The sequence below is a fragment of the Natator depressus genome, chromosome 6 (genome assembly GCF_965152275.1).
Source record: "Natator depressus isolate rNatDep1 chromosome 6, rNatDep2.hap1, whole genome shotgun sequence".
In the NCBI taxonomy this organism is placed as follows: Eukaryota; Metazoa; Chordata; order Testudines; family Cheloniidae; genus Natator; species Natator depressus.
In genome coordinates, this window is record NC_134239.1 from 2725263 (window position 1) to 2734554 (window position 9292).

The following is a 9292-nucleotide window of genomic DNA, read 5'->3' on the forward strand; positions in this document are numbered from 1 at the left end:
GCAGAGTAAGTGGGGGCTGGGAGCCAGGATGCCTGAGTCGTATGGGAGGGGAGTAGGGGCCAGTAGGTTGCATTCCTGGGTTCACTTGCAAGGAGAGTGCAGTCTACTAGCAAGTGGGAGGGGGGATGGGAGCCAGGATGCCTGGGTTCTATCCCAGCTCTGGGAGGGTGGAGCTGCCATTGGCACCTCTCATGAATTTACCTTCCGTGTGGTTTTATAGCTCTGTTTATGAATGTGACCTGTTACCTGTAAATTGCAGCCAGTGACTTTTCCCTCCCAGTCTGGGATTTGGTCCCAGCCCTTGGAGGAGCCAGCTGGAGTTGGGGAAACCGGTATCATGAGTGTTCTCAGCTGCCTGCTGGCCGCCCTCCTGCTGCTGCCCCTGCTGGAGGGTGAGTGCAGGGTCTGCTGGGGTCCTGACCTTGGGAATCTGCTGGGATGAGGGCTGAGGATCAGAAAGGGACAGAACAGGGACTGTGGGGGGGCGGGGGAGGAGAGTGGTCGCTAGTGGGTTAGAGCAGAGGGTGCTGGGATCCAGGACTCCTGGGTTCTCTCCCCAACCCTGTGAGGGGAGTGGGTTTCTGTCCCTCAAACCTTCAAGCACAAGTGGGATGGAGCTGTCCATGAGGAAGTATTCCCTCTGCCAATAACTTGTGGCACTCCCTACTGGAGGACTCTGCCCTCTGTGGGTTTCCAGAGGAAAAGGGCAGGGGTGGAGCTCTCAGCACTTATACTGGGCAGGAGGGGATGGAAGTGAGGAGTAAGGGAAAGGGGAGATGGTTTTGGGTGGGCTGGGCGAGTGCCTGTGGGAAGGGTAGGTTGTGGGTGGCAAAGTAAGGGGAGAGTGATGTAAGGCATGGGGGCAGAGGAGGGGATGGATAAGTGGGGCTGTGGTGGATGTTTGGGGCATGGGACAGGGAATAGCTCATGGAGGTTGAGCAGGGGATGCACAACCATGGCTGAGTGAATGGGCCCTTCCCCCATCATCCATAGGGGGCAGTTATGGGGAAGAAACCCTGGATCTAGGGCAGGGGCAAACTTTTTGGCCCAAGGGCCACATCTGGATATGGACATTGTATGGCGGGCCATAAATGCTCATGAAATTGAGGGTTGGGGTGTGGGAGGGGGTGAAGGCTCCGGCTGGGGGCATGGGCTCCAGGTGGGGCCAGAAATGAGGAGTTCAGGGTGCTCGAGGGGGCTCCGGGCTGGGGCAGGGAGTTGGGGTGCAGGTGGGGGGGTGAGGGCTCCAGCTGGGGGTGCAGGCTCTGGGGTGCAGAAGGGTGGAGCCGAGGGGTTCAGAGGGTGGGAGGGGGATCGGGGCTGGGGGTTGGGACACTGGAGGAAGTCAGGGATGCAGGCTCCAGGTGGCACTTACCTCAAGCAGCTCCCAGAAGCAGTGGCATGTCCTCCCTCCGGCTCCTATGCGTAGGCGTGGCCAGGCGGCTCTACGCACTGCCCTGTCCGCAGGTGCCTCCCCCGCAGCTCCCATTGGCCATGGTTGCTGGCCAATGGGAGCTGTGGGGGTTGGAGCTTGGGTCAGGGGCAGCGTGTGGAGCCCCCTGGCTGCCCCTACGCTTAGGAGCCAGAGGGGAGACATGCTGCTGCTTCTGGGAGCCGCTTGGCCCCCGGACCCCGCTCTGCAGCAGGAGCTTGAGGGCCGGATTAAAACATCTGAAGGGTAGATAGGGCCCCCGGGCTGTAGTTTGCCCACTCCTGATCTAGGGTCTGGGCTCTCTGTGGGGAATCTCAGGCAGAGGGGGAAAGCCTGTATCAGACTATGTCCCCCTACATACCTCACTTCCTGGGGGGTCACACCCAAGGCCAGAGAACCACCCCACCCCATGGGAGGAGGTTGGGGATCCATGAGAAGCATGGGGGCAGGCCATGGGAGGAAGAGGGCCAGGTGGGGTTGTGAGAGGAGAAATTTCAGGGATCTACCTTTGGAAAATATGTGTGTGTGTGTGTGTGGGTGTGTGTGTGTAGGTGGGTGCAGCGCTGCCCCCTGCTGGAGGGGTCAGGGTCGTGTGTGGTTTTCACACCTCACTCATCCCTCTCTTTCTCTTCTAGGTGCTGTGGAGTTCCAGTCAAGTAAGGAATCTGGACACTTTCTATCCCCAGCTCTGGGAGGGGAGGGAAGTGGGGTCTAGTGGATAGAGCCAGGGGGACTATGAGTCAGGACTTCTGGTTTCCATCGCTGGCTATGAGAACGGAGTGGGGTCTGGTGGGTTAGAGCGGGGGCGGACTGGGAACCAGGACTCCTGGTTTCTATTCACACCCTTCCCCACTTTTCTCCCCAGCCTGCGGGCAGTCAGTGACCTCCAGCCGCATTGTAGGAGGGCAGAATGCCCGGAACGGGGCTTGGCCCTGGCAGGCCAGCATCCGATACAATGGAGTCCATATCTGTGGAGGGTCCCTCATCACAGGAGAATGGGTGGTGTCTGCAGCTCATTGCTTCAGTCTGTGAGTACCCCCAGCCTGTCCCCTAGCTGTCCCACCCCAGAGGTGGCTGCATCTCAGACAGGGCCAGGGATGGGGGGGGAGAGCATCCCTGTGCAGTGTCACTGTGCGGCTATAGCCCAGCTTCTAAACAATCCCCTGGAGGAACCCTTCAGTGTGCCAGACCCCTGTGGGGTCCCACTTTGCCCTTGGGGTCGGCCCCATGGCCCCACCCACTCCATGACTGAGTCTCTGGGCTCCGGGCCTCCTGCTTCAATTCATGAGCTCTGCCCAGCGAGTCCCAGGGAGCCCGATCCCCGGTGGAGGCTTGTCTGCTCTTCAGGGGCCTGTGCACCTCAGCCAGGATTTGCAGTGATTCCAGGCAGCCTTGTCATGCCAGGGTCCAGTTAATTAATCAACTGGACCACGGCTCCGGGAAATCCTTAGGTGAGCCCAGAGAAACCACGGGATAGATAGAAGATAGAGGCCACCTGGCCAAGCCAACGCTCCCCAACCTGCTCTGGACTCCATTTCACCGGCTGTCTCTTGGGGTACGTTTACACTGCAATGAGGGACCCGTGGCAGGGCTGGAGTTGGCCTGGGGCAGCTAGCCAGGGCTTGAAGACTTGACCCGTCAGGGTTTTTTAGTGCTGTATAGACATATCCTGTGTCCTCCTTTGTCCCGAGACATTGAGCCTCTCCCAAACCTTGGCCAACCCTTTATCCCCTGGCTGTCAGCTCTCAGTCCTTTGTTCTCAGCTCGCTTCTGCTCAGCTTCCCTGTGGAGACGCATAAGGAATCCAACTTCCTCCAGGTGTTTGGTTGCTGGGCCTCAGTGTTCTGGCCACTGCGGTTTTCATTCTCTTCTCATCTTCTCCAGTGATATGTGGTCGGCCTCAGGTGGTGCTGTAAGGACCTCTTCAGTCCACAACAGAGAGCAATGTAACATAACCCCTCTGCCCAGTTCTCCTGTGCTGCCCCATTGAGAGACTTAATGCTTTTGCACCCAATAGGGAAACTGAGGCACATAGAGGCTTCATAAAAATATTACAGAAAATTCCCACTTTGCCACAGGCTCTTCCCCATCTGCCCCACCGCAGTGGTGGCTGCTTCTCAGCCCCAGGCAAGCCACCCTATGTGGCCTTATGTGCGGCTGTTCCCCAGCTGCCCCACCCCAGAGGTGGCTGCATTTCTGTTCTGTGGTAGCGAGTATAATAACAAACTCCTGCCCAATGGCTCCCCCTCTCCTAGGAGCCTGCCCCTCGCTGGTTACTCTGTTTCCCTGGGGGAATTCCAGCTGAACATCCAGAGCGCACACGCCTTCGCCTCTGCTGTGTCGCGGGTCATAATCCACCACAACTACAACCCCACCACCTATGCCTCCGACATAGCCCTGGCGCACCTGAGCACGCCCCTTCTGTACACCGCCTACATCCTCCCCGTCTGCCTTCCCGCCCGCAACGATTCCATTGCCTCCGGCACCCGGTGCTGGGTCACCGGCTGGGGCAATGTCCAGACGGATGGTAAGATGCCTGGAGGGCCTGCGTGGGGTGGGGGTCCCCCAAAGGCGACAGGGGAGACCCCTTGAGCCAGGGCTGTATCTGCTGCATGAGTCACGTCGCCGTCTCGTGGCCGCAGCCCAAAGCCCAACGGCTGCTGAAGAGCAGAGATCTTCCAATGGGAGGCAGGATGAGGTGCTGGGAAGCGAGTGGGGGCGAGTGAGTTAGAGCAGGGGGGGCTGGGAACCAGGACTCCTGGGTTCTATCCCCAGCTTGGGGAGGGAAGTGGGGACTGCTGGGCTAGAGCAGAGAGTGCTGGGAGCTGATACCCCTCTTTTGCTTAAAAACCCCCATTCACACCTGACCGAGCTAGATTGACCCAGATGAGGTGGGGAAAAGATAGTCAGGGATGATCCTGCCCGGGGTGGAGGTAGCTGAGGTGGGCCCTGATAAGGTGTATTTTTTCTCCGCAGAAAGTCTCCCTCCTCCCCGCACTCTGCAGGAGGTTCAGGTCTCACTCATAGATGTCCAGACATGCAATGACCTCTATAGCATACCCATCACAGGGTACCCGGGGTCACGCCCCATCAAAGATGACATGGTGTGTGCTGGCTACCCCGAAGGAGGGCAGGACTCCTGCCAGGTGAATGAATTCAGGGACATCCCAAGAGATCCAGGAGCCCGTGTCTGCAATTGGAGGGGGCTGCGGGTCAGGACTGAGGGACTCCGGCAGAGCTGGGGAGGGTCAGGTATGTAGTCCCTCGGGGCTGCAGATTGGGATTGAGGGGCACTGGTCTAACTGGTTCTCCGTCTCTCTCTAGGGCGATTCTGGGGGACCCCTTGTTTGTTCCGAGGCTGGCTTCTGGTTCCTGATCGGCATCGTGAGCTGGGGAGCCGGCTGCGGCCTCCCCAACCGCCCTGGGGTCTATACCCGGGTCTCCACCTACTCCGACTGGATCCAGCAGCAGCTCCCCAGTGTGGAATCCGGGGTGGTGAATGTCACCATTAGGAGTCAGCCTAATGCCGGCTACACTCCAGCGCCCACCCCCCTGCTCCTCATCACCCTCCTGCTGGCCAGCGCTGCCTTGGGGTTGGGGCCACCCCTTTGTTTCTGAGCTGCTAATTTAACAACCAGGCCTTCCATGGAGGAGACAAAGCATGATTATGGGGCTGGGAGGGGAGTGGGGTCTAATGGGTTAGCACATGGGGAGCTGAGCGCCAGGACTCCTGGGTTCTCTCCCCAGCTCGGGGAGGAGAGAGGGCTGTAGTGGGTTAGAGCAGGGGACAGGGGCTGGGAGCCAGGACTCCTGGGTTCTCTCCCCAGCTCTGGCAGGGGAGGCAGTTTTAGTGAGTTAGAGCAGTGGTTCTCAACCGGGGACCCATGGACCGCTGGTGGGGAGTAAGCCATTTCAGTGGGTCCATGAGCCCTCTTGCCCTATATGGCTAAAGCTGGGAGCCCAGAATTCCAAGCCCCAGTGCCCCATGGGGCTAAAGCCCTGAGCCATGGCTCCCTATGAGGCAGAAGCCCTGCGCACCCCTGCCCTGCATGGATAAAGCCCCCCAGACCTGTAAGGCAGAAGCCCCCGTGCCCAGATCTAGCGGCTGAAGCCAGAGCCCCAAACCCCCGCCCCCCTCCACACACACACACACACACACACACAGAGCTGAAGCCTGGAGCCCAGGACCCCGCCCCTCAGCTGGGCCCTGGAATTGTATAACAGGTTGGGAGTCCTCAGAAAGAAAAACCTTGAGAACCCCTGAGTTAGAGAAGCAGGGGCTGGGTGTCAGGACTCCTGGGTTCTATCCCTGGCTCTGGGAAGGGAGGGGGGTCTAGTGGGTTAGAGCAGGGGGGCTGGGAGCCAGGACTCCTGGGTTCTGTCGCCAGCTCTAGGAGGGGATTGAGGTTGAGTGGGTTGAAGCGAGGGCTGGGAACCAGGACTCCTGGGTTCTATCTCCAGCTCTAGGAGGGGATTGAGGTTGAGTGGGTTGAAGCGAGGGCTGGGAACCAGGACTCCTGGGTTCTATCTCCAGCTCTAGGAGGGGATTGAGGTCTAGTGGGTCGAAGCGGGGGCTGGGAACCAGGACTCCTGGGTTATATCTCCAGCTCTAGGAGGGGATTGAGGTTGAGTGGGTTGGAGCTGGGGCTGGGAGCAGGCCTCCTAGTTTCGATCTCTGGCTCATCCACAGATTTCCTGCGTGACCCTGAGCAAGTCCTGGGTCTCTCTGAGTCTCAGTTTCCTTCGGTGTAAAAGCGGGAGAATAAACCTGCGTTTGTTTGGAGCAGGTGTTCAGACAACACGCTTTTTGGTGGCCTCAGGGTGCAGCCACCAACTCTTGCTAGTGGCTGCTCTGAGACTTTTTCCTAAAATACTTAATTTACTTTAGGAAAAACAAATAAATCTGCACATACACACGTCCACATCATTGTCATTTATTTATGTAGGGTTTGTTTGTTTGTTTGTTTGTTTGTTTGTTTGTTTGTTTGTTTGTTTGTTTGCAGACTCAATAATAAAAATAACGCACAGTTGTCTCTATTCTTTGCTGGAGTTAAACAGAATAGAAACACTAATTAAGTGCTTTCCACGTTCTTGTCTTTTGTTATCGTTTCTTTTGCTTTTTTGCTAAAAGGTCGCTGTCACGGACTCCCAGGTCATGGCCACTCTTGGCCCGGTGCGGTCCCTGGGGGGAACCCCCTTCAGTGTGACAGCCTTCTTGGGGGTCCACTCTGTCTTGGGGGTTAAGCCCCTCCACTTCCTGGAGCCGCACCTCTCTGAGCCTTAGCACGCCTGTCTCTCGCCCGTGGGCCCCTCAGCGAGTTCACTCGCTCTGGACCCCTGGGGCCTCCACTCCCAGAGGGAATAATCCCCCCCCCCCCGATCTCCAGACCGGAGCGACTCTCAGCCAGTGTAACACAGGAGGGTTTATTGAGCATCTGAACACAGCGTAGGACCTCTCAGGGCCCTCAGGCCTGGCCTCCCTCAGCAGAGCACATCCAAGTCTCCCCTGCATCCAGGTGGGCTCTGCCTGCTCCCTCTCTCCAGTCCCATGAAGTGAGCTGTAGCTCACGAAAGCTTATGCTCTAATAAATTTCTTAGTCTCTAAGGTGCCACAAGTCCTCCTTTTCTTTTTGAGGATACAGACTAACACGGCTGCTCCTCTGAAACCTGTACCCCCTTCAGGGTCTTTTTCTGGCACTGATATTTTGTCCAACTTTCTGATACCCGTTCGCGTTTTTAACTCTTTTGCCTTCTGCCAGGAACGAGCTCAACCTGCCCAAACTCCACGCAGTGATTTTGCTGACGATGACGTTAGCCGATAGCCGCTGACGGAGCTGCAGTGGGGCGAGAGGTAAACACAGCAATTAGCCAACGAATACGCTTTGTGACTTGAAAGACAGCCATGCCTATGCAGTTCAGCTCCACCTGCCCTGTAAGGCACGAGGGCGCATTTGGGGTGTATGGCGTTTACAAGGCAACTTTAAAATGTAACTTTTCAGCATTTGTTGGGGCACTTTGGCGCATAGGCGTAGTATGACTTCCATGTGGGGGTGGGGGGGGCAGAGCGGGGGGATATTTAACGACAGCCGAAGCCCAAGCCCCGGCCCCCTGCAGCTGGCGCACAAAGCCAGAGTCCCGCCACCCTGGGGCTGAAGCCCAAAGCTCGGCCACCCCCGGGAAGGTGGGTTGGGAACTCATCAGCCACCTGCAGGTCCCTCAGGCACTGCGCACGCAGGCCACACGTGTCTCCAGAGCTGCTCCCTGGAGCCCCCGAGGAGGCTGCGTGGTGCAGGGCGCTGATCCCTGTGGGCAGCACCAGCAAAAACCAAGGCAGCATATCCAGAAGCAAGAGCCAGGTGCTGGGGGAGGCAGCTTCTTAGCTGCCTCCCCGCCCGCATCTCCTTCCAGGAAGCTGTCGTGGTCCCAAAAAAATCCGCTGGTGGCCAAGGTGGCCACATTTGAGAAATGCTGGTTTGGACTGTGAGCCTTTTGGGGTAGGGACTGGCTCCCACTGTGGGTCTGGGCAGCCATGTTCGGGTGTTGTAGGTCCTACAATAATACAGAGAATACTAATAACAAAATATATGTCTGTCTGTCTCAGCTGCATCGGTCTGTCTCGATTGTATATGCCCATCTGTCAAGTTTGCCTTGTCTGTCTAGATTGTGTCTGCCTTTCAAATTCTGCCGGTCTAGGCTGTCTGTCTCTTAATGTGCGAGATCCAACCATCTGTCAATACTGTGTCTGTCTGTCTGTTTATATTGTGTCTATCTAGATTGTGTCGGTCTGTACTGTCTCCTTCTGTCTCTGTTGTGTCTGTCTGTCTGTTTAGATTGGGTCTGTCTGTCTAGGATGGGTCTGTCTCTCATTACTCAATGATACAAAATAAATAAGCCCAAGAATACTGTAAATTTCCTTGGGCTGTTCTATCCTGGGTCATTTACCCAACAGAGACAACACAAGGAACCCCAGGCACCCCTGAGGTACACACAGACACACCCCGGAGTCTAGCTATAGGCACCCAAACACCCTGGAGTTTAGCTATAGACACACACGCCCTGTGGAGTTGAGCTGCACACACAAACACACAGACGCACACAAGACGCACACAGCAGAACGCGCTAAGCCCCCTTGGGAAGCCTCCCAGGCCATTTCGGGACACATCCCCCTATTCTGCAAAGGTCAGCAGCCGGGTGTCACAGAAACACGAGTGGGGGAGTTCTCAGCTGCACAGGACCTGGGGACGCAGCGAGGGGCCAATGCGGCTGGGGCAGGTGGGAGGCTGGGAATGGGGAGGGTTAACACGTGGCAGGGTTTGGTGGCACAAGAAGCTGTTTCCCTGGAAGGGTGAGATGTGGCAGGCAATAGGAGGACTGGCTGGGCCACATTCCCCAGCCAGGCAGACAGCTGACACCAGGCTTTGGGGTCACTGGGGCAGCTCCCGGATCCTCTAGTCCCCTGCGGAGGCCGAGCTGGGAGCTGCTGGGCCATGGGAGCGCCCTGCACCCCAATAACCATCCTTCTCCTGCTGCCCATGCTGCAGGGTAAGTGGGGGCTGGGAGCCAGGATGCCTGGGCCCTATGGAAGGGGAGTGGGGGCTAGTGGTTTAGCACAGAGAGGTGACCGGGAGCCGGGACACCTGGGTTCTATCCCAGGTTCTGCCACAGACTCCTTGTGTGACCTTGAGCAAGTCCCGCATCTCTCTGAGTCTCAGTTTCCCTGGATGGAAAAGGGAGAGAATGTTCCTGCCTTTGTCTGTTTAGACTGTGAGGCCTTCGGGGCAGGGACTGGCTCCCACTGTGGGTGTGGGCAGCACCTGGCACAAAGGATTCCTGGCTCATGTTAGGGTATCGTAGGTCCTA

General features: G+C 57.5%; 1 protein-coding gene across 1 annotated transcript; it reads left to right on the forward strand.

Moving 5' to 3' along the window:
- LOC141988451 (serine protease 33-like) lies at positions 1–5590 on the forward strand. The gene is made up of 7 exons (XM_074954243.1): positions 1–5; positions 260–392; positions 2068–2088; positions 2298–2460; positions 3688–3959; positions 4409–4578; positions 4757–5590. The coding sequence occupies exons 2-7, from the start codon at positions 338–340 to the stop codon at positions 5048–5050; spliced, it is 975 nt and encodes a 324-aa protein (XP_074810344.1). The 5' UTR covers positions 1–5; positions 260–337; the 3' UTR covers positions 5051–5590.
- Positions 5591–9292: the final 3702 nt, after the last annotated feature.

What these genes read in the sequence shown, in the direction of transcription:
- LOC141988451 (XM_074954243.1), top strand. Translation starts at nt 338, where the DNA reads ATGAGTGTTCTCAGCTGCCTGCTGGCCGCCCTCCTGCTGCTGCCCCTG. An exon ending in GCTGCTGCCCCTGCTGGAGG is followed by an intron (nt 393 to 2,067) that starts GTGAGTGCAGGG and finishes TTTCTCTTCTAG; the next exon opens with GTGCTGTGGAGTTCCAGTCA. An exon ending in GAGGGCAGGACTCCTGCCAG is followed by an intron (nt 4,579 to 4,756) that starts GTGAATGAATTC and finishes GTCTCTCTCTAG; the next exon opens with GGCGATTCTGGGGGACCCCT.